The 25,039-nt window shown below is 37.9% G+C and overlaps 1 protein-coding gene across 1 annotated transcript; it reads left to right on the forward strand.

Annotated features, from left to right (window-relative positions):
• Positions 1-6,612: 6,612 nt before the first annotated feature.
• On the forward strand, positions 6,613-18,935 carry LOC139717542 (CAAX prenyl protease 1 homolog). The gene is made up of 10 exons (XM_071629051.1): positions 6,613-6,748; positions 7,889-8,035; positions 8,991-9,077; positions 9,599-9,715; positions 10,725-10,877; positions 11,398-11,539; positions 12,092-12,198; positions 14,528-14,770; positions 15,303-15,446; positions 16,251-18,935. The coding sequence occupies exons 1-10, from the start codon at positions 6,635-6,637 to the stop codon at positions 16,467-16,469; spliced, it is 1,473 nt and encodes a 490-aa protein (XP_071485152.1). The 5' UTR covers positions 6,613-6,634; the 3' UTR covers positions 16,470-18,935.
• The last annotated feature ends 6,104 nt before the right edge of the window (positions 18,936-25,039 follow it).

The following is a 25,039-nucleotide window of genomic DNA, read 5'->3' on the forward strand; positions in this document are numbered from 1 at the left end:
CACACCCTGTGATGTGTACGTGTGCATCGGATTACCCATTAACTACACATTCTATGGCCGTTCCGCGTTCTTCGCTCACAGATCTGTTGCATTTAGAATCCGATCCAGCCTACATGCTGTTACACGAAACGACACAAGATCTCGAATTTGCTCGAAAAATAGCCCAAACGCACTGTCAAGTCGCCAGCATTGCTCAGTACGATGCGCGATATTAGCACTGCTGTGCAGTTACTGTAATAACCTGTAAACCCAATTTTGATTCTAGGAATATCTTACTGAGTATCTCTATCTATCTATCTATCATGAGTATCTATCTATCTATCTATCTATCTATCTATCTATTTATCTATCTATCTATCTATCTATCTCTCTATCTATCTATCTATTTATCTATCTATCTACCATCTATCTATCTATCTGTCTATCTATCTATCTATCTATCATCTATCTATCTATCATCTATATCCATCCATCTATCTATATATCCATCTACCTATATATCCATCCATCTATCTATCTATCTATCTATCTATTTATCTATCTATCTATCTATCTATCTATCTATCTATCTCTATCTGTCTATTTATCTATCTATTCATAAGAACCTTTCATATCAATTACGTATTTTGCAATTCATTCATGACGCACCGGTTACCTCCGCCAGGGAGGTTTTTTATGTTTTTGTCGGCGTTTGTTTGTTTTTCTATTGTGCAAAATAACTCAAAAGGTAGTGAACAGATTTAGATGAAACTTTCGGAAAAGTTGAAAATGACACAAAGGCTCAGATGATTAAATTTGAGTGATCCGGATTTTTTTTTTTTTAATGGATTGTTGAAGAATTTTCTTTTAAAAAAAATCTTTGGCAAATATGGTCAATGAACTTAGAACTTCAAGTTTCGGGAATTTGAAGTTTGTATATACAAACACTAAAGCGAGTTCTCTGCTCGAGGCGCCGCAAAGCATGCTGGAAGCTGATGAGAATATAAACACAAGGCTTCTTTATCATTAGTGGGATTCACACCTGCGTAAAGTCATTTGTAGGAATTCGTTGTATCTATATTATGGGACAAATTATTTTCTCACGATTCTAAGATCACGCATAAATTTAGTGGACATTTGGGAGTATGTAGCACGGCTGGCACTGCACGTTCTTGAAAGTCAGAAAGTGTGTGTGTGTGGGGGGGGGGGTGGAGGGGAGGGCACTCATGAAAGGCCTTCAGCGCAACTTTCTGATTTTACTTCTGGTTTCATCTGCTAACAAGCGAAAAAAAAAACCCCCACAAAACAAACAAACAAACAAACAAACAAACAAACAAAAAACAACAGCTTTCTGCGTTCACATTATTAAAAAGGCCTTACCCGCGCTTCATCGGCTGGCAAGCAAAAGATTAACCACATTTCATTTTCTTTTTTTTTAAATTTCAAGTGAGGTCCAAGTGGTTGCACCAGATTGTATTCCTATGTATTGTGCAATAAAAGAGGGAAAGGGGGGGGGGGGGGGGGGGGCTCCCCGTCCGCCGGCCCTGTCACCGGATAGCACCAAGGAGATTGTTTCCTCAAGTCCAACACTGGAGTTTCCTGTTCTTTTTTAATTATTTTATTTGATGTTTAGTCTTATTTTGCACCCTGCACAGCTGCCTGCTGGTCTGGGGCTGCGAAATGGTTGTTGTTGTTGTTGTTGTTTGATGATGATTTTTACAATGTTTACACCACCCCACCCCGCTTCGACAAAATCAACCCTCATTTCATTTCATTTCCTTGGTTTCGTTTATTTCATTTCCAGCAATGTGAAACATTTTCATACACAAAATAACACAATATCAATACAATGTATAATAGTAACAAAGAAAAATACACGAAGTTACGAATACTACGCATCACAAAAGCAAGTGAAAATTGAATTAAATTTACAGTTGCAGGAAATTGAGGAGACATGCTAAAAAGGTAAGCTTGTATTTTGCAGTCTCCTCGTGGACAAAAAGACTAAATAACATCAAAGAAGCGATTTGCTAGATATAACATATAACAGGTGCACAACACATACAGACCTATACAAACAAACAAACAAACAAACAGACGGACAAACAAACAAACAAACGGACAGACAAACACAAGCAACCTCTCTTGTAAAGTGAAAGATAGAGAGAAAAAAAGAACACAGTGAAAAAAAGAAGAAATTATTTTGAAAGAAGAAACAGAAAGAGACATGTGATAGGAAAAAGGCGAGAAGGGAGAAAAAATGAAGGGTCTATACCAGCACACGCAAGGCACATGGTGCGATGGATCACCGAGGTATATGTAGGAAAGGAATAGATAAAAGAAAAGAATGAGTATAACGAATAAAAAAAGAAGGCTCAAAATTAATGGAAACTAAAATGTAACTCATTCAGCTATATATAGGAATTTATGAACAACTTCTTCAGTTAGAATGTGATTGTGTTTAAACTTAGAACTTGTTTCATGCTGTTGTCGAGAGAGTTCCAAAATTTGGGGCCAGTAAAAGAAAATGTAGATTTAGCAAACATAGTCCTATTTAAGGGCAAATGAAATGAGTTGGATTGTCGGGTAGGATAAAGATGAACAGATCTATTTTTAGTGAACATGGACTCAAACACAAATGGGAGAGAATTATTGGGAAGTTTATACATGAATTGTCCTAAATGTAGAAAATACAAATCCTTTACCTTTAAGATTTTGTGTTAATGAAATAACACACCAGTGTGACTTCTCCATGATTCATTGCAAATGATACTAAGAGCTTTTTTCTGCAACAAAAGTAGTCTTTCCAAATGCGAAGAATATCGTGTTTCCCCAAGCGAGTATATCATAATTCAAATAAGGTAAAATCAGAGATGAATATAACATTAAAAGAACGTTCTTGGGTAAACAAAATTTAACTTTATTTATAACACCTATATTTCTTGAAATAATACGGCTTATGGAATCATTATGTAAATTCCAGTGAGTTTACGGTCAAGAATCAAACCTAAAAATTTGATTGAAGAGACTTCTTCAATAACTGAGTGTCATTCAGATAAACATTCCTTGGTACATTTTCCAAAGAATTACTAAAAATCATACATTTAGTTTTTTGAATATCTATTGACAATTTATGTTCTCCATCCATTGAAGTAATTTATCCAATTCGTAACAGTATTTAAAACATCAATTAGCATATTAGGATCAGAATGTGCCAAAATGCATTAGAATCATCGGCAAATAATTAGAAAGGAAAGAACACTTGATGAATTCGGCATGTCATTAAAGGACAAGTTCACCTTCATAAACATAAGGATTGAGAGAATGTAGCAATATTAGTAGAACACATCACTGAAAGGTTGAGGAAAATCAGACAATCCGTTCAAAAGTTATGAATTTTTGAAGTTTTTGTGCAGTACCCGCTGGATGAGAAGACTACTGCAGTGTATGAATAACTTAGATGTCACATGCGTACAACAATATAAGGAAAATATAAAGAGAATTTCACAAAATTCCATCTTTTGAAAAAAGTACACATTCCCCTGACTCGTTACCGACAAATGTTATGGGTAATATTATTCCCCCTGCCTTTAGAAAGAGGCAAGTCACGTGTACTTTTATTATGCCAAAAAAGTGAAATTATGTTGAATTTTCTTTTACATTTTCTTTATACTGTTGTACGCATATGACTCACAAGCTGTAGTAGTCTCCTCATCCAGCGATTCCGACACAAAAATTTAAAAAATTCATAACTTTTGCATCGATTGTGCAATTTTCCTCAAACTTTCACTGATGTGTTCTACTAATATTGTTGCATTTTCTCAATCCTTATGTTTATGAAGGTGAACTTGTCCTTTAATATAAAGGATAAACAAAAGAGGTCCAAGCAAATTTCCTTGAGGCACTCCACAATTGACATTTTTCCTAACAGATGTATGTCCATTAACATAAACAAATTGCTTACGGTTAGAAAGATAACCTCGGAACCACTCCAAGGCCTTTCCTCGGATACCATAATGTGATAATTTATAAAGAAGTATATTGTGGTTAATGGTATCAAAGGCCTTGGAGTAGTCCAGGAAAACGCCAATGTATGATGAAATTGATCAATGACTTTTGAAACTTTATCTAGAAAGGTAAGTATTGCGTGGGATGTCTTGTGGTTTTGCCGGAAACCAAACTGATAATCAGAAATTATTTTGTGAATATCCAAAAACTTTAATAATCTAAAATGAACAACTTTTTCAAGTAATTTCGAAATAGAAGTCAACAAAGATATAGGTCGATAATTACAAACATCTTCCCTATCCCTTTTTTTATAAATGGGAATTACTCTAGAAATTTGCATATCCTCAGGGACAAATTTACTCCGTTACACAAAGACAAATTAAAAACATGTACCAATGGGTCAACAATAAAATTCATAATATTTTTCAAAAGAACATTATCAATACTGTCATGACAAGCGCTTTTCTTGTTTTTTAAATTCTGAGCAATATCTAATAATTCATTTCTCTCTAAAGGAAGGAAAAACAATGAGTTGGGATTACGAGATTGTATAGAAACTCAGAAAACTTCTTTTGAGTATCCGAAATATTGCAAGCAAGATTATTGCCTATTTGTAAGAAATACTGATTAAACATATTTGAAATGGATGTAACATCATTAATAATCAAATCATTATGTTTAATTGTGGTAATACGTGGTTTCTCCGTATTTTTATTAGTAGCTGTATTAATAGTTTTCCACGTATTTTGAATATCATGTTTGAACAAAAATAACTGATTTATAAAATATTTACGTTTCTCACTCCGTATTACTTGCGCGAGTACATTCTTATATGAAGTATACTTATGATGAGATTGCTGAGTGCGTTTAATTTTATCAACATGATACAAATTATTCTTACGATTAATCGATCGCAACAGAGATTCAAGGCAGCCTAGGATATCTTTTGTAATTGATACATTTTTTTTTGGGGGTAATAATAGAAACATGCTTATCCAGAATAGAAATTAGCGTTTGCATGAACAAATCATAAGCTTCAGTTGGATCTTCATTATCATATTACACATCGGTTCAGTCCACTCTGTTTAACTCGTCTTGTAACCTAACTATATTGTCAGGTGTTATTTTCCGGAAACTAACCAAAGGAGGCTTTAAGAAATTCTACGTTTAAGGGGGATATAAGTGAAAATGGGGTAATGGTCAGATAAATCTGATAAAATAATTCCGGAGGCAGGTAAAGGGCTGATGTTACAAAATATATTATCGATAAGTGTTGCAGAATGATTGGTTACACGAGTTGGTTTTGTTATAAGCGGTAAAAAAGACGAGGAAGTCATTATATCCAGAAAATTTTAGGCAGTGTTTAAAATCTGAAACTATGACAAATCAACATTAAAATCTCCCATACATAATAAAACAATCTTTATCATTAAAAGTTGGGTTTGATAATAGGGATTGTACATAATAAAAAAAACATAAATATTTGAATTAGGTCTATATAATACTGACACAATTATATTCTTTGAATAAGGGACCTTAATTTCAATAACAAGTGATTCAACAGCTTCACTCATACAATCCAATTCATCATGAATAACATAATCCAGCCTCCGCCCATTTTCTGATTTCTGCTATTATGTATGAAATCATAACCTGGGAGTGAAAACATAGAAGTAAAACCCCGAGTGGTCCATGTTTCACTAAGACCTATTACATTAAAAAAGGATCCATGAGTGCCATCCATAAATGGAAGCGAAAATTATCAAAATTATGATTCAAATTCCTTATATTCAGATGCATTAAAGACAAATTATTGTCACAATCATTACCTTCAATCAAAAATTTGATATTATTAATTGAGAAATATTCTGAACCTGGATATTGTTCAGTGTTATTCTGACAAACACTATCCTCATAAAAAATCAAAAGGTAACTGATAATCTTTACTAGAGGGGTCATTAGTTGTCTATGTTTCCGTGTTATGTCTGAACATTTCAAAAACTCATCACTGTTTAATGAATGAAAAGCAAAGTCTTCGACTCGCATCATCTGGGAGTCAGAAAGAAATAGGACGACCACTCGGTGTCACCGAGCACCGAATGCATTATTGAGAGCATGCATGGCAGAGACCCCAGGAGGATGAGATAAGAGACAGCATGAAAGAATGTAAGAGGATGAGGAGGAGGAGGGAACAGAAAAGGGGGTAGAGGTAGGAATAGGAAAGAAAACAGCGTAAATAACCGAGAATTACAAGAGAGCAAATAAAGAACAAACAGTAGACAAGAACAAGACAAACACCACAAAAACATATACCTATAAGACTCATGAATGACCAAGGTACATATCCGAAAGGCTAACCCTCGATCGGAAAGTCATAATGGGGTTTTGTGATCTTTATTATTTTTTTCCGAAATTTCTTCCATTTCTTTTCATTTATCATTATCATCATCCTTTTTTACCCATACCCACACTCGCATAGTTGTAGGCTACTTGCACTCACACACAACGCACACGCACACTGTGCACACTCTCTTTCGCGAAATTGCAAAACTTTTCTCAATTACGGTATACTGAGTAGTCGGCAATCTGTCGCGTGATGGCGCACCTGCAAATTACTTAGTATTCGTCAGCATTTACGGCTTCGAAAATGGAAGTGACCAGCGAAGCAGTTGGATTTTACAACCCTCAAAACATCTTTTGGGCGATATTTTTGTTTTTGTGGATCGTGTACCTTTGGGAGACATACTTGTCTCACCGTCAGGTAATGAATCCATGGCTTTGTGTAACATTTATGTTTCCTTCAATACCCCATCATCTGTTCATACAGTGTGTGTCTAAGTCCCATATGTTCATTTCAGCGTACTGTAAATTCATCTCCTATGAACATGATCATCATCTCTGTTAAAATCTCTGGCACACTGTCGGGTCCTACCCAATAGATTCTACCTGATGTGTAGAAGTGGTTGTAATTTATGCACAACGGTTTGTTCTTTTGCGTCAGCATACAACATGGCAGTGAGTGGAGCCAAACTTGTAAAGACAACAAAGCAAACGGCCGGTCCAAAGACAGTTGGTCTAGCTTAGCCGTGGCATTGGCATTGCTAGCTGAGCCCAGCGCCCAGCTCTTTTTCAGCCCCACTCACTGCCCCCAGGCTTAGCCCGACCAGACGCTATTAGTACGCTGTGCAAATAGCTACCTACAGCGACTGGGTTGTGCATAGTTACCCCAGGCTAGGCCTAGTTTTAAACTCAACTGTTAGATTTTAATTGTCGTGGGTCATCCACGTCCATGCATTGATTTCATATTAGCATGTGTAGAATGTCTAACGTTAGCGTTATAGAGAGGTAGAGCCTACATGACCAGTTGTTTCACCAGTTAGACTTACAGTAAAGTAGCAGTAAATTACCTTAAATTATTGAACATATAATTTAATGAGAGAAAACACAGAAAATCTAGCAAACGGCATAAATTCAACATCATTTAACCCCCCCCCAAAAAAAACAACAACAACAAAACAAACAAACAAACAAACCTAGATCCACTCTGTGTTTCTATCAAGTCCTTTCTGGCAGAGCTAACCTTGGTTATTTCTGAAATGAGAATCAATGTTTTGTGTGAAGTGTTCTAAATGTTATAAAATCCCGATAAAGCTGCATTATTGTGTCTTCTAGTTCTAATTTGTGAGTGTATTAAAAAGCAGATTTGCTGAATCTGCATCTGTAATGGCGCCCGCACCAAGGTTCAACCTCCCTTGCCAAAAAGTTTGACCGTGCACAAAAGCATTGAATACTACATGGTTTCTTACATGTAGCAAGTGGTCAAATTTTTGGACGGCATTATGCTGGTCAAATTATGGGTGACTTGCTTTGAGTGTAATACCTTGTTGCTTTCAATTTCCAGCGAAATATTTATCGGAACACGAAGGAAGTGCCTGCCTCTCTGAATGATGTGATTGATCACGAGACGTTTCAGAAGGCGCGCCTCTATGGCCTCGATAAAAGCAGCTTTGGATTCTGGCATGGGATCTATGACCAGCTGGAGTCATCTGTGAGTCTGAACTAATTAAATGAGAGAGCAAGATTTCGTTGATTCTCTCATTTTCTATGTCTTTTTTATTTGAAATAATTCCCATTTGGCATGATGCATACAGGTACATCTTATGTAAAGAAGAACTATCTGTAAATTGTTTGGTGAACAATGATGTAATGTAAACTTGCAAAGTTGTTGGTATCAACTGACAACCTCAGTTTAGCATTATTACATATTGTTGATTATAGGTAAGACTAAGATGAAAGAATTGAATGTAATTGAATCTAAATGCAAAAACTGCATGTTGATTTTGATACAGCCACGATTACAGGGTGTCTTAGACTAGGCTGTCTATGTCAACACTTTTAGTTTATGAAATTTACTTGATAACAGGAATTTTCAGATGTCATTTGCCATAATAAGATTAAGACAACAAATTTTAAAACTGATAGAGTAAATCATTGTAATTATTAAATATTTCAAATTTTCATTCTTGACTACATAGGTATGAGAAGAACAACCCTATTACCTGTGAATGTCGTGAGATATCTTCAAGTATTTTGTTGCCTTTGACTCAGAGCATGAATTGATTCCTGTAAACTGTGTTTTTTTTAATTAAATGTCTTTACAATAATAAAATGAAATGCATGAGATCCTGTCAACTCGAGTGTTTGAGAGAGTTTGCTGGAGGTTTCCTCAAACAGAAATATTGTTTGACTCAAATCTACATTGTGCTGGTTTATGTAGCTTAACATTTTTGTTTGAAACATAAATATTACATCTGGCAATATTTCTGATGTGATGTGCACATGTGTTTGTGTAGATGTGATTATACTTTACAATTTAAAATGACATTAATAATGCTTTAAATTAGTTTTTAGTCCCTAGTACACCACTTGCTTGTTTTTTCTTCTTTGAGAAGAAATTTGTTTGAAGACATCTTTCCCTTACCTGCTTTACTACATCTCCACAGGTTATATTGATCTATGGTGGAATCCCATTCCTTTGGATGGCTGCAGGGAAAGTGATGGGCCATATTGGCTTAGGAACAGAATATGAGGTAAGTACATAAAGTACGTACATTGTAAGTGAGTAAGTAAGTAAGTCTATCAATCAGTAAATCAGTTGGTCGGTCAGTCAGTGCTTTGCCTATTTTGTATTGCTATTGGGGCATTTGATTAAGTGTTTTGTCGCATATATTTTTCTGGACAAATTTGCTTTCAACCAGTCAGATGCAAGGATTTCAGTAGCTTATTTAAGCAGTTTGTCAGAAAATTTTGTTGTAATGAGATGCTTCATCAAATACTCCCTGTTCTTTCCTCTATTGTTCTTGTCTTCTTCTTCTTTCTGCCTTTTATGATTTTTATGATTGATTCAGGTGCGTAGGGAGTGTACATTGTTGCCACTGGTATTGTTAATCGTATAATTTTGCTTCTCATTGTTAGTCATTAGTTCTTGTCACTTTTGCTGTTGCGATGTTTCATGTCTTTATTTTGCAATGATTATTTCTGTCATGAGTGTTGTTATTATCAACATCACTCACGATTGCGGTAAACATGAACTGTTATTTTTGCCACACAGATCACACAGTCAGTTGTCTTCATGTTGCTTGCTTCGATATTCTCCACCATTGTTGGACTTCCTTGGGTTCTCTACAGTACTTTTGTCATTGAGGAGAGGCATGGCTTCAACAAACAGGTGTGCCATTTTTGTAGGCCTTTTTCCTTTAAAAAAAAAAGAAAAGAAAAACATATCTGGTCAGTTGTTGACAACCCACTTTATTCTGTTGTGGAAGTCACAATTGTATTTCTTTAAACATAAGTGTTTGATACCCTCGCTATTATCTCCAGAGAATATTCAGGAGAGAGGAAAAGGGAGGAAAAAAACAACACATAATTTAATTTCCAAACAACCAAATCCATGAGTTTCCAATTATAGAATTCTTCAGAGCACTCACGTACATAATGACATTTTTGACATTTCATCTTCTCAGAAATACAGGACTGGAATTTGACCAAATTTGGTAGAAATCAGCAATCGGGGAGGAGATCGTAACTCAAATTTCCGTGAAAATCACATTCTTTTTCAAAAAATCAATTGTCAGATAATCAGTAAGTGATGCCCTATGTGAATTCTGGCTGTCTTATCCCCGCCCCCACAAAAAAAAAAAAAAAAAACAGAAAGGAAGAGAAAAATGAAGCCACCACTGCATGTCAAAGGAAAGACCATCTCACTTGTTAGAGTACTTAGGCTTTCATCTTTTTTTCACTCTCCTGAATGCTTTTGAGATATGAGGGTTTGTTGCCCCAAGAATGCTATGATCTAGTCACACTATACTACTGTAAAATGAGGAATGTTCGTGTGCAATTTAGTTTCGTGAATTTTGCAAGCGCCAAGATTCGCAAAATTAAAATGCATGCGAAAGTTCTTGTTTACACTACATGATTGAGCGCCAGTGGCAATTCGCAAAAATTTCATGCCATGAAAAAGGTTGTTGGCTCTAATTCATGAAAATTTCACGCCACGAATGTTTCATGTTTTACAGTATCACTCCCATCAATGAAGTTAGTGTCCATTGAAAGCAGCAAATTGTTATAAAAAAAAAAAAGACATTATATACAGATGTACTGTTAAGATCTTAAATTTTTGTCCATCTCCTGTTCACTGCCCATCTGTGATATTATGTACGTGGTGCCCATCATCATAGACACTGGGATTCTTTGTCAAGGACCAGCTGAAGAAGTTTGTTGTGATGCAGGCCATCTCCCTTCCCATCCTGGCTGGACTGCTCTTCATCATCAGGATGGGAGGGCAGTATTTCTTCATCTACGCCTGGGCCTTCACTCTTGTCATCTCTGTGGTAATGCTTGCCAAAAGCATCTTTCTTTCCCGTTATTCTCTTTCTCAAGTGAAATGTTTGACCGTTTCTCCTCAGTATTATTCATTTTCTACCTCACCCAAATTGTGGCTAATTATGCTAGAATGTAGTTACAGCTTCCTTATCTCCCTACCATTAAACTTTTTACAGTGCACTCCCATTATAACGAACACGGTTATAATGAAATTCCGGTTGCAACGAAACAAAAATCCAGGTCGCAAAAATTATTGTATGTTTTTTATCGTTAATTTGTTTGGTTATTACCAAATTTTGATATAACTACAGAAAACTGCCAGTCCCCAGGACTTCATTTTAACAGGAGTCCACTGTATTATGAACTGTATGCACACAAACTTGCTTTGTTGTGATACGGCAATATCTACTTACACCCACGTGTGTATATATATCATACTGATTTTGACCAAACCTAATAATGAGTGCTGTGTTTTAAGTTCAGATTCATTGCCATTAACTGCTTTTTTTTCCCCCGTGTGCTGCCCAGTTCTTGATTACCATCTACGCTGACTACATTGCACCCCTCTTTGACAAGTTTACGCCCCTCCCTGAGGGAGACCTGAGGACCAAGATTGAAGGCTTGGCAAAGAGCATTGAGTTTCCCCTCTACAAACTCTACGTTGTGGAAGGTTTGCACTTTTTTCTTTGGGTTGTCGGGAGCTGGGGTAAAGGGGCAGGGTTATTGACACTATGCTATGTGTGCATGGTTTAGATGTATGTTACACGTATCTCTTGCTAATAATTGTAGTTGCCCTCATTTTTAATACATCATGTCAGGTGTTACCACACAAAAAGCTTCATGCACTTGTAATTATAACTTGCATTTACCATAGTGTTGGGAAAGAAATGATTGTTGTACATGGCAATCTTAAAGTACCTTATTTTACATAAACATATATTGAAAAATTACCTTGTTTTTCGTTATCTCATTTTTCTGTCTTTCATTTGCATTCTTTTCAGGGGAGGGTAGAGGAGCAATGTGAATTTAGTTAATGGGTCTTAAAATGTAAATTTCCAAAATGAAGCATACTGAAACTGCCATCAAAATTACGGGGCAATGCAGTAAAATTCCATGCAAATGCTCACCACAGACACCAACCAAAATACCACATGGGGCAAATCCGTAGTAGCAGGTTGATGTAAGCAACACATAAAGATTGATGTTTAAATCTTCCACCCAGGATCAAAGCGCTCATCCCATAGCAACGCATACTTTTACGGCTTCTTCAAGAACAAGCGGATCGTCCTCTTTGACACTCTCCTTGAAGACTACACTCCAGTGGACAAGGTGAGTTGTGCGGTCTTTCAGAAAGCTGGCCAGAGGGTAACCTTGCTGTAGCAAGGGCTTAAAAACCATGAATATTCTTGTTATAAACAAGGTTCCAGTCGAGTCACCAAGCCATGCTGAGGGGCAAAAACTGTGTATGATGGGGCTCCCATACACATGGGCAAGCGCCTAAAAATTACACCCCACGTCCCATGATAGGCAGGCTGGTATGCAGTACGCATACCACGTGCTAGACTTTGCGCACAATACACACTTGATTTGTTTTTGCTCCTCAGGAAATGCGTCGATTGAGTTGGGATCGTAAACGTTGCCTTGTTATGAATGGGTTTTGTTATATCTGACCTCTTCTCTAATAAGGTTTCACTGTACCCCATTTTGAGTGAATCTCCTTGAGATATTGATGCAAGCAAACAATAAGACATTTCCTAAAGCACAGTAGGTAAGTTAAAATTTGTCATTAAAACATGCTCCATTCAATTCAATTCAATTCAAACTTTATTTTCACTTTTTTATGCCTCCGCCACAAAGTGGTGCCGGAGGCATTATGTTTTCGGGTTGTCCGTCCGTCCGTCCGTCCGTCCGTCCGTCCGTCCGTCCTTCCGTCCGTCCGTCCGTCTTTCCGTCCGTCCGTAATGAATTTTGTGGACAAGGTAACTATCAAAAGCTGTTGAGGTATCCTAATGAAACTTGGCATGTATGTGTATTAGGGGGTGAAGTTGTGCCTATCAACTTTTGGGTGCACGTGCTCAAGGTCAAAGGTCAAAAGGTCAAGGTCAAATACATAAAATTTCACTATTTCCACCATATCTATGCAATGCCTGAAGATATTTTCTTGTAACTTAGTGTATGCATGTATTACCCAATTTAGATTCTCTGTTTGGGTCATGAGGTCAAAGGTCAAAGGTCAAAAGGTCGAGTAAAAGTATTAAAACTTCTTTTTTTTCTCTGTAAATTGGAAAATTGTTCAAGGTATCTTCATGGAACATAGTATATATACATGTACTGACTGGCAGTGATTATCTAAAGAATGTAGGGTTCATGGGTCAAAGGTCAGGGGTCAAAGGTCAAGTGCAACACTTCAAAATTTTACTATTTCCCTCATGTTCATGCAATGCCAGCAGGATTAGTATTTTTTTTTTACACTTGGTGTATGCATGTGTAACCTAATAGAAATTCTCTGGAGAGTTTTTTTTTCTTTTTCTTTTTTATTGCCTCAAAGGTCAAAAGGTCAAAGATCAAGTGAAAGTGCTGAACTAACTTTTTCCTCCATATCTCAGAAGTGGCTCAATTTATCGGGAAACTTACTGCATATCTATGCATGTTCTACCTGAAAGTCATTATCTTATGAATTTTAGGGTCAAAGGCCAGATGAACATGGTAACAATTTACTATTCAGTACAGAAATTGCACTTTTTCTCCATACTGGTACCATGAAAATTACTCAATGCATAAATGTATGAATGGGTCAAAGTCAAGTTAAAGTCCTTAAATCCCCAAATACATGCTCTCCTATTCATCCAATTAAACCAAGGTCAAGGAAGGTGAACATTCAACACATTTGTGACAAACTTGTCATTTCAATATTTTGCCAGTTTTGTGAAAATGTAATCACACATTGTCCACATGTACTATCTAGACCTATTAGGAGAATCATGCATTATGGCGGAGGCATAACAGTCGCCATAGCGACATTTCTAGTTTCCCATTAAAACTTAAAAGCTTCCAATACCTAAACATTCCTAGATAGGAAATTGTTAAGATATGTAACTTCAAATTTTGTGCAACTGATTTCAGGTGGTATAAAGCCTCAAGTGAGTGTCTCAAAGCTTTTACTAGGGTATACCTCATTTGATGAGTCTTTGATTCTGATTGGTTGAAATTGGGGGCATGAATTCAACAATTACCTTCATTCCCATAGTACCCAACCTGCCCCATAGTACTGAATCACTTTCTTTTGATTTGTAGCAGCATAGAGTAGCATGTACACTGTAAAGGCTTGGCTTCCTTTAAGAACGAGAGAAGACCCTTGTCTGATGTGGTTGCATTCAAACATCCTTGGCAGTGCAGATATGTGAATTTGCTAGTACACTCGTGTATGGCCAGGAAAATTTCATGTAATTTTCAAAGGTATAAAACAGATGGATTGCCGTTATTTGGGGCATTGTAAATACTATTACCCCCAGGTTCTCAACTCCATGTATTGACCCTCCGAGAAAGCTCCTCTGGTCGTACATGTAGCATAGGGTTGATATCCTTCAGAGCAATAATATCGTCAGTGCCCCAAAGAGCTTTCCATATTTTCATAATCTATTTTCTTATTCTATGGCAGGCGAAGGAGGCAAAGGAAGACGGCGAAGGGGAAGAAAAGAAGGAAGAAGAAGAGAAGTTGCTGTCCAGTGACGACACTGCCGCTGGAGAGACAGATGGGAAAGAGGAGGAGACGAAGGAGGAAGAGAAGGAAGAGAAGAAAAAGAAGACCGGCTGCAACACGGAGGAGGTCCTCGCTGTTCTGGCCCATGAGCTGGGTCACTGGAAGCTGGGACACAATCTTAAGAACTTTGTCATCAGTCAAGTGAGTTGTATTGTGCAGTTTCTGCCTAGTACTCTGGTATCTTGTCTTTACACAGGTCTATAATGGGGTTAGGGTATAAGAAAGGAGCCAGTGGAGATGGAAATACAGTATATTCACTCTTGTGAATATCACCGACGGATTTTCAAGATCAAGTTCTTGAATTTCATCTGTAACTGATTTAATCGTGAAAAGGTTGATTTTTCATTTAGCTGTGCGCTAAAGACTATGATAGTGCATATAAACCATTTCCTGTGCAGAATAAGGGCAATATCTGGTGAATGTCTTGTCCAAATATATATATATATATATATATATATATATACCTATTTTTTTATTTTTACTACATACTAGATTACCAGTATCATTGAAATTTCTTTATCCTGTCGTATTCAGAGAGTGCAATGTGTAACTATGCAATTTTGTATACAAAGAAAAGAAAACTTTTCATTATGTCTTTGATTTGTTTGATTTTGTATCGCAGCATAGAGCAAAGCATCATGTTGTGTTTAAAATCTATGTTTTTGTGTCAAAGGTCAACATCTTCCTGTGTCTATTCCTGTTTGCTCTGCTGATTGAGCGGACCGAGTTCTTCAACGCCTTTGGCTTCTACGACACCTACCCAACCCTCATTGGCCTACTAATCATATTCCAGTTTGTCTTCTCACCGTACAACGAGGTAGGTTGCCTAGGCATTGCCCTTATCAGGCAGTTTGTGGATGATCTCAGCCCCATTTCATAAAAAAGTTGATATTATAGCAACTCTTATTACTGGAATGGCGATTGTCAAGGAAATAACAAGAATTCAGCTTCCTGATTGGCTGTTGCTATGGGAAGTTGCCATTCCATCACTATGCTGGATTGTAGAACAACAAATACTTAATTTTCCCAAGTGCTGGTGTTTTGTTTCACCGAGGTTGGAGGCCGAGGTTAGTCGAACTGCACGAAGGAGAATAGTATTTGCAGTTCTATAGTCCAGTACTGGTGCAGCAATAGAACATGTCATAATTGTTACAGTAAATAGGCCTCTCGATAAACAAGCATTTTCGTAGGTCTAGGCCCTTGGAGAACTACTAGATCTAACAATCAACTCACCATAGATTTTTATATTTTTTTTTAAATGCAGAGCGATAACCTTGTTTATGTACAGCTAGCTCTGCCACGTAAGTGCGTAGAGCAGACTTGTGTATAATAAACTGCTACTTTGTGTGTTCAGTGTTCTGCGTATGCGTGCATTGAAAGGCTTGGCCTCGTCCTACTACGTTCCTCACTGTGCAAATCTCTGCGTAAACAAAGCGCTGGCATGCTGTAAGGGACCGGTATAGTGGCACGACCGTGCTACTACACCACAGATTTCTCACAATCGTGTGATGCAATCTAACCAATCACAATGCATATTATACTCTACCTATTTATAATAGTGCAATCTTCAGTTGCTAGTCGACCGATTCCCAAGACATTGTTCTTATCTCTCTTCGCCAAGGTCCTGTCTTTCCTCATGACGGTCCTAACGCGCCGTTTCGAGTTCCAGGCCGACGCCTTTGCCCGCTCCCTCCACAAGGCCTCCCCGCTTCGCATGGCCCTCATCAAGCTTCACAAGGACAACCTGGGATTCCCCGTGGCTGACTGGCTCTACTCGGCCGTCCACTACTCGCACCCTCCACTGCTGGAACGGATAGCCGCTCTGGGCAAGACGGACTGACCGGCCCAAATCAATTTGTCCACCTTCTTGGCTTATTGAAGTCGACAGCCTGACTGGTGTTATGCAGGCGAACCCAGTCAGAATCTGGTTGCATTAAGATGTTGCCATCGTTTTTCATTTTAGAGGAAAATGCGAATGTTGCTGGTTTTCGACCAATCAGTGACATTTACCAATTTCAAAGTGTAACACACAGAAATTCTGGTGTAAGGTTTTTTTTTTGACATGCAATGTGGATTCTTGCTTTTTCATTTCTCAGTATCCTAAGATCATTACACTTCATCTTTTCTCTCCACAACAAGGCTTAGAAGGCATTTCTGTTTATCTACGACCACATCTTTTCACCAGTAGTCAAATATTATTCACACTGTCAGTCAGATCCTTCCATGCACATCTGAATGTAGAGGACTCAGCAGCCGATATTGCAATATTGGTAACATCTCTATGTGGGTTCAGGATTCACTAAACTTTGTTTACATGGTGAGGTTTCATTCAAAGGAATTCTGAAGCAACATATGACATCTGTGGTGGATAACACTTCTTTTTACGATATGTGCCATTGTGAATCAAAATTTAACCTCTTACAAATTTGTTGTTAATGAACTTGGTGAAATCAGACTTTCTTATTCTGCGTCTTGAGTGCTCCAGCTTTCCTCACTTGATGAACTTGAAATCACTACACCTGTTGGATCTGGATATTGGGTACATTCCCCTGTTATGATTTGTTTCAACATAAAACAGGCTGCTTGCTTCAAAACATTTCTACCTGATATCAGTGATGGGTTAATTGACCTCAGACCTCTAACCTCCAATACAAAGTAGCGCAGTATAAACTGGTCATGCCATTATTTTGCTGACCTGTACCCTGTCTTTGGAGACTTCACTGAGGAGTTCTTTGTGCATTCTCTGGAGACAAAACAGAGGTTAACATTCCACAGACAATTATCAAAGCCTACAGCCATTGCTGGTTCCAATCCAGCTTCAACTCAACACAAGAATATCATAAATTTGCACTGTGGCTTGAAGGCAACTCTGCTTCATCCAGAACTAATGCACACATAATCTTTCAGAATGATGGCAAATTAAGCAACATAAGTTACATAGATTTTATTGAGGAGGCACTGTGGCTCTGTGGATGAGACGATGGACTATCGATCCCAAGGTCTATGGTTTGAGACCCCTAACAGCAGTAGTTGTGCCCTCAGGCAAGGCACTTTATCGGGCAAGGCACTTTATCCTCATTACCTAGTCCTTTGTAGGGGACTTCAACCATTGGTTCAGTGGTTGCCTGCTTACAAACTTCATTGCTTTCCAAATGGTCACATGAAATAAACCCTAATTCACAGCATACATAATTAGAATATTACCCCACCATATAAAGGGGGAAGGACATTATCCTTACAAATGCAGTTGTTTTTTTTGTTTTGTTTTGAAGGCCTTTTTGTCACTCTTCTTTAGAACAAATAATATTATAATGTTCATGTCATTGTTTACATGCTGTATATAAACTCTTCATTTATTGGGTAAATAAGGCAAAAACAAAACAAAACAAAACAAAACAAAACAAAACAAAACAAAACAAAACAAAACAAAACAAAACAAAACAAAACAAAAGCAAAAACAAAAAACTGGCTGATGAAGATGGAATTTACCCAAAGAGAAAGATGTTTTAAATTACATCATTTCAAAAGATTACACCAAGTGCAACAGGTCAGAAAATGCTTTTGCAAACTCAAACAAAGAGTGTACATGTATATTGTGTTCAATCTGTCTAGTTTTCTCATTGGAATTTACTTTCCTTGCAGTTAATGAATAATTCAGTGATCCTGACAAAGCTTTCAGAGTCACTCTGTGTAGTCATTTATTTTGTAACATGATTAGATATACCGTAATGTAAGTATCAGGTTCTTGAATGAGAATGGTGTGAATGGAGCTGTGTTTATTGTCTTGCATATGACGCAGTCTGCCTAATGGAGTGTATGCAATGCATAGGATGTCCACACTGGAACTACTGTGGATGGAGAGTACATGTGCCAATGCTAACAACTGTACAGTGTTGCCAATTTGATGATGTGGTGTTGCCAACTTGATGTCATGCTGTGTATTTTTAATGATGCTTTGTATCAACATCTTGGTATCTCAGTCTCGGAGATGACTGGCGCATTAATGTGCAGAGCTGTGCTTTAAAAAAAAAAAATCAAATGGAAGCAGACCATGAAGCACATAAGCACAGGTTCATGATGAGACTGAAAAATGTATGTATCACATGTCGATCATTGATGAAACATGTTTGCATTTAGCCATGTTGATCAATATTGGCTCAAGTGATAATGCTCTTGACGTGCAAATAGAAAAGTGGGTCGTATTCACTTCTCATATCATGAGGTGCCAATAGTCTGGTGTGTTTATTTTTATGTGGTGGATTTTATTAGAATCAGATGCAACATATTCAATGCAAGGGAGTGGGCTTTAAAGACATGGCCTTTACAGAGTACTTCCACTTCCAGTCTGGTGTTGTCAGTGAAAAAAAAAAAAATTTTCTGCCAGGCTCTAAGCGTTCTCTTTTTCTAATTTGAGCTCTTCAATGTTTTTGTTTATTTTTCATAATAAATGTCTTGTGTGTGTCATCATCTGTTCACTGTGCAGTAACCAAAAGTACTGGACTATTAAACAGTAATACACTTTGTTCTATGTAACCATGGTTGCTGTGAGTCTGGATTTATGTTAAATTCTGAAAATCACATACCATATAACAGTGCGGATTGATATTTTTTCTTGATTTCCCACCCAAGGAAGCACTAAAGGTCCTTGATTATGGTAGCAATATGATTGTCTATAGCCACTGAAACAATGCTTGTTTTATAGCTGTTCTTGTGTGATTTATGTATAACCTGTTTGCATGGGAGGGAAAAGTTTCAGCTGCTCTGAATAGGAATAAGTTTAAGGAATGAGGTTAAAGTAAAATATACCTTATCGAAGGAATGTGCTCTGTTTGTATTTCATTTATCAATTTCTGTGCTCATTTCTTGTTACTTTTCTTCCTGCCAGAGACTCTAACATGGTCTTGAAGTGAATTTGTACCAAATCAACCTGTTTACATTCCATACATGCTTTAATGCATCCTTTTGTTTTTCATTCTTTTCTCTGAATATTCTTCTCTAAAAATCCAGCTGGTAGGTAAACTTAGCTTATTTCAATCATGAATGCGAGAAATTATGTTATCTGTACTGTACTTGTCAACATTTAAGGATGTGTTCCATAGTATATTAACAAGACTAGTCTTGTCCATTAGATGTCCAGACAGATTGTTACGCTAATATATTACATGCTAGGGAATAATTTTCCACCTCAAATTTGATTAGCAATTTCAGCTGATGAACAATATTTCAAATGTTATCCTGTACACTTCTATGGAAGGAAACTGCTACACAAAAGTTAGTTTGTGTAGCAGCGTTGTAAAAATGCATAGCAAATTGTGATGCGATACCAGGAAAATTATTCCCTGCATGTATAGTGTATTACTATTACCATTATCAGTGGATACGCTTTATCTAGCTGTGTGTTGGCTGGCTTTGTCTGCTTGGAAGCCTTGGCTGTGTTTTAACTCTGTTGATGCAATAGGATCGGACGAGAGGTGTACATGTATGTCATATCAAATGTTAACAAGATCTGTCCCCATTTTGCTGGTCGCTTGATCATCTTTAGGGTCAGTGATGTCTAAGTATGTGTTTACAGCTAATCAGCACACATCATCAGTCGGGACTTTGTACACATGTAGACACCACTGAATCATCATGTGTGAGTGCTTGACCAATGGATTGAATCCCCTTTTGTCACATTTTGAGTCATTTCCTAGAAGGTATTTTCTGCTGTCTTAGCTTTCATGAAGGGAAAATAAAGTTTGACCTCCTGGTCTATCCATGCGCAAGAAGCTGTGTGTGTTTTTTGTTTGTTACATCACCGTTCTGACTCACCTCCATGTCATTATTATGTTCATGTGGTGTGCGATTCAAGTGTAGTGAGGTTTAGATAGACCCTTTTGATCACATAGCTTTAATTGAAATTGTGTCATTTGACCCCTCAAATTAGCAAGTTAATGTGTACAGTGTAGAATGATAGGGTGCAATGTGTGTCCCCACGAGGGATATCCATCCAAATGAATGGTGATCTATCACTTGGTCTACTCTTACTTCGTCTAATAGCCAGTTAGTCTCAACTCACATGGTCTAATCCCATTTAGTCGACAACCAGTTTGTCTAATGACCATTTAGTCCAATTGCCACTTAGCCTCATTGCCAGTTAGTCTACTTCCAGATGGGCTATGCCCATTTCATCTAATACCCACAGTTTATTAAAATGGAAAAAAATTACAAGGAGTCAAAATTGCAATTAGACCATCTGGTCAGACGAAACAATAATTAGCCAAACTGGACATTAGACCAAGTGATGATTAGACCAAACGGGCATCAGAGGAAATTGATAGTAGACCAAACGAGTCAAGCTGTAGTGGTGTTTTAAAGACGAACTGGGAAGTACACCATCTGATATTAGACCAAGTGGCAATAACCAAATGAATCTCTTAATTTGTGCATGCTTCTATGGAGTTCACACCTCATACTTTCTAGTAGTTGCTCCTGAAATATGGCTTAGCTCCTGGGAAGGATGGGACATATGTAAAACAAGAGACCCGCGGGTCTAGCGCTCACCTGAGTATCGCAAGTTCACCTTTTACGCAGTCACTAATCTAAATTATTCACAGCTCTACCAAAATTTGACGAGGCATTCTCAAGTGGAAGATGAAAATGTACAATAAGGGCCCAATTTTTTCAAGATTCCTTAATTTGGGGGAATTGGGGCCCCCTGGGGCCCTCTGGGTGGGGCATGGTGCCCAGTTTGATAAATTGAGATCCTGACCACCTAGGGATGCTACCTGCCAAGTTTGACAAAAATCCATCATGAGGTTTTCAGGAAGAAGATGAAAATGTACAATTCAGGCCCCCATTTGGACCCTTCCAACCACCCCCCCCCCCTACCCCCAAGAGGGGCACCCCTGGATCTCCTATGAACAAACTTGAAACTACAGTCATTAATGTACTCACTCATAGTATTATCTCAGCTCTATAACTTCTGATTCTAGAGAAGATTTTTAAAGATTCCTTCATTTGGGGGGTTTGGGCCCCCTGGGGGCCCCCTGGGCGGGGCATGGTGCCCATTTTAACAAATTGAGATCCTAACCCCCTAGGGATGCTACCTGCCAAGTTTGGTGAAAATGGGTCATGGGGTTCTCAAGAAGAAGATAAAAATGTACAATTTAGGCCCCATTAGGACCCCTCCTCACCCCCCCCCCCCCCCCCCCCCCCCCCCTGGGTCCCAAGGGGGGCACCCCTGATTCTACCATGAACAAACTTGAAACTACAGTCATCAATGTGCTAACTCATAGTATTAACCTAGCTCTATCACTTCTGGTTCTAGAGAAGAAGATTTTTGCGGATTCCTTAATTTTGGGGGGTTTGGGCCCCCTGGGGGCCCCCTGGGTGGGTCATGGTGCCCATTTTAACAAATGGAGTTCCTAACCCCCTAGGGATGCTACCTGCCAAGTTTGGTGAAAATGGGTCATGGAGTTCTCAAGAAGAAGATGAAAATGTACAATTTAGGCCCCATTAGAACCCTTCCCCACCCCCCTCCCCTGGGTCCCAAGGGGGGCACCCCTGATTCTGCCATGAACAAACTTGAAACTACAGTCATCAATGTACTAACTCATAGTATTAACTTAGCTCTATCACTTCTGGTTCTAGAGAAGAAGATTTTTACAGATTCCTTAATTTTGGGGGGTTTGGGCCCCCCTGGGGGCCCCCTGGGTGGGGCATGGTGCCCATTTTAACAAATTGAGTTCCTAACCCCCTAGGGATGCTACCTGCCAAGTTTGATGAAAATCGGTCATGGGGTTTTCAAGAAGAAGATGAAAATGTAAAAAGTTTACGCACGACGCACGACGGACGACGGACGACGGACGACGGACGACGGACGACGCACGACGGACGCCGGACGAAGGGCGATCGCAATAGCTCACTTGAGCCTTTGGCTCAGGTGAGCTAAAAATGTCAGATACAATTCACAACCTTTTTTCTCTGCTAATTGTTTTTTTTTTTTTCTAATGCAAACTTTGCTTTTATACAGAAGTAAGCGGTACAACACAGAAATCAACATACATCACACATTTGGTACATTTAATCTGTTTTTATTATTAGAAATTGAAGAATTCAGACAGCTAACACACGTCAGTTTAAATATGAAACTGACAAAAAATTAGAGAGACTGATCAAAGTGCAATATATAATCTACATGGATGGTATGTGAACCTGATGGAGAAATTTACACTCAAAACTGCCAATACAGTATCTCTCATCTAACTTGACAAGGTGCATTTTTTAAAGACAAGCATGGAAGAGAAAACATTCCAGATTTCCTGACTATTCTGCCCCTATTCAGTTGATAATGCCTTGTATGCACTCAAAATACATATGCATGATGAACATCAAGCTCATTTAAGAAATCATTTATCCTTTTAACTCATTGGAGTTGAAGAACCTGTAGCTACAAAGGATTTACATACACAAAATGAACTTACACATCTGGGGGAAAAACAAAACAAAACAAAACATACTTAAAGTTAAACAAACACAAAACAGCCATGAAGCAGATGGCCAAGACTGTTTCACAGTTGGGGTCGTGTTCTCTCGTAAGCATACACCAAACTGGTGTTGTGTGCATTTTTAAGTCATTGTTTTCCAAATACTGTAGTCTTCAGCTCACTGAATAAACAGTCAATAAACTTACACTCCACATCAGCAGAGCAGAGGCAAAAATGCAAACAAACCTCTGTGAGAGAGACTACTGACACATGTTCATCTACTACACAAGATTTTCAACGCACATGCATTATTTCAAATCACTAGTACTTAGAACTATGTATTGCATTGGCCTATTCCTGTCTTTACAATGAAATACATTGATAGAAGTAACAAACTACATACTGGCTTTGAATTAACAAAGAGCCCCATCTTCCAAAGAGAAAGTCAATGTAAATCTTGTAAAATAAAGGCAAATAGGGCAACAAAAGTAATCAAATCAGCAGAATTCTGAATGACATTGGATGCCATAAGAAAAGAAGAAGAAGAAGAAACAACAAGAAGCAACCACAAGAATGACAATGTAAATGAATCATGTAACAAAGTGTCAGCTATTCAAACTACTTGCCCTGGTTACAGGATTTCCACAACTCTACAACGTGATTTGTTTTAACCATGTTTGTTTGTTTCTTTGCTTGGGGGGGGGGGGGATTAACAAAACTTCACTATTTCTTGGGAGTCTTATGCAGTGAATTCTGACTTGTGCTGCTATGGTATTGTGCAAACATATGAAATCACTGATAAACCTCAATAGAAAGAGGTAATACTCCTTTCAGGAAAATGCTTTTTTTTTTATCAACAAGACACTAATATAGTGGACTCCCGTTATAATGAACACGGTTATAACGAAATTTGTTATAACGAAGTAAAACTTCTGGTCCCAAAATTATCGCCATTGAAGTCTATGGTACAAAATTCGCTTATAACGAACACGGTTATAACGAAATCTTTCTGAGCACCACTGACAAAGAAAAACAAAAGAAATGTGCTCCGTTTTAACGAAATTCGAATCGCTTCCGAAAATACGTAGCAGAACAAGCATTTATAGCGTCTCTGTATGGGTGAACGCTTCACATCACTGTTAACCGGAGGGCCAAACCCCAAAAAGTCGCTTACTTAACGAGTGAGTTGCACTCTCTCTACAAACTAAGTAGACCATGCTTATTTTCAAGTTTTTATTGTAACAAACAACATTCCACTGGTCTACCTCAAAAAAATCGTTGCGAAAGCCTCCAAATCCAAGATGGCGTCCAAGATGGCCGCCATATTTACTGAATTTGTTATTTGAAAGATAGAATTTGATTGAAAGATCAGATTTCAACAAATGTGATGTCATATGAAAGAGAATAAAATTTTCTACAAGTTGATACCATTTTTGTGGGTTATTGTAATAAGTGGATTGAGATTTTAAGGAAAAAACACTCATTTTTTGATATTTTTCTGAAAAAAGGAAAATCATGAAAATGCTTGATTCAGCATAAATCAGAGAAAGACTGAAGGATTATATTGAAACGTTTTAAGAATTTTGTTTGACATATAATTAATATTTGGAGAAAATTAGGGGTCAGTACCGTTTTTGGTTCAGGAGTTATAACGTCTCAAACTTGAAAACTCACTATGTAAAAATGGCCACTTTAGTTGTGACAATACCTTGTCGGTCGTAAAAAGAGCCTGCGCGCGCCAAGACTACTACACGCACCACTGACACTGGCGCTTGTAGCAGTGCCAGTGGTGCGTGTAGTAGTCTTGGCAAACGCAGACATTTTCTTTGACAAACAAGGGTTTGTGCCTGCAAACTAACTTTTCATACCAAGTGGTAGCTCAGGTGACGCTGATTGCTATTATTTCAAAGTAGATTGTTCTGAAGCAGATGAGATGAAGCAA

This window comes from Diadema antillarum, unplaced genomic scaffold (genome assembly GCF_040938485.1).
Source record: "Diadema antillarum isolate AM-2024a unplaced genomic scaffold, OU_Dant_1.0 scf00000076, whole genome shotgun sequence".
Classification (NCBI taxonomy): domain Eukaryota; kingdom Metazoa; phylum Echinodermata; class Echinoidea; order Diadematoida; family Diadematidae; genus Diadema; species Diadema antillarum.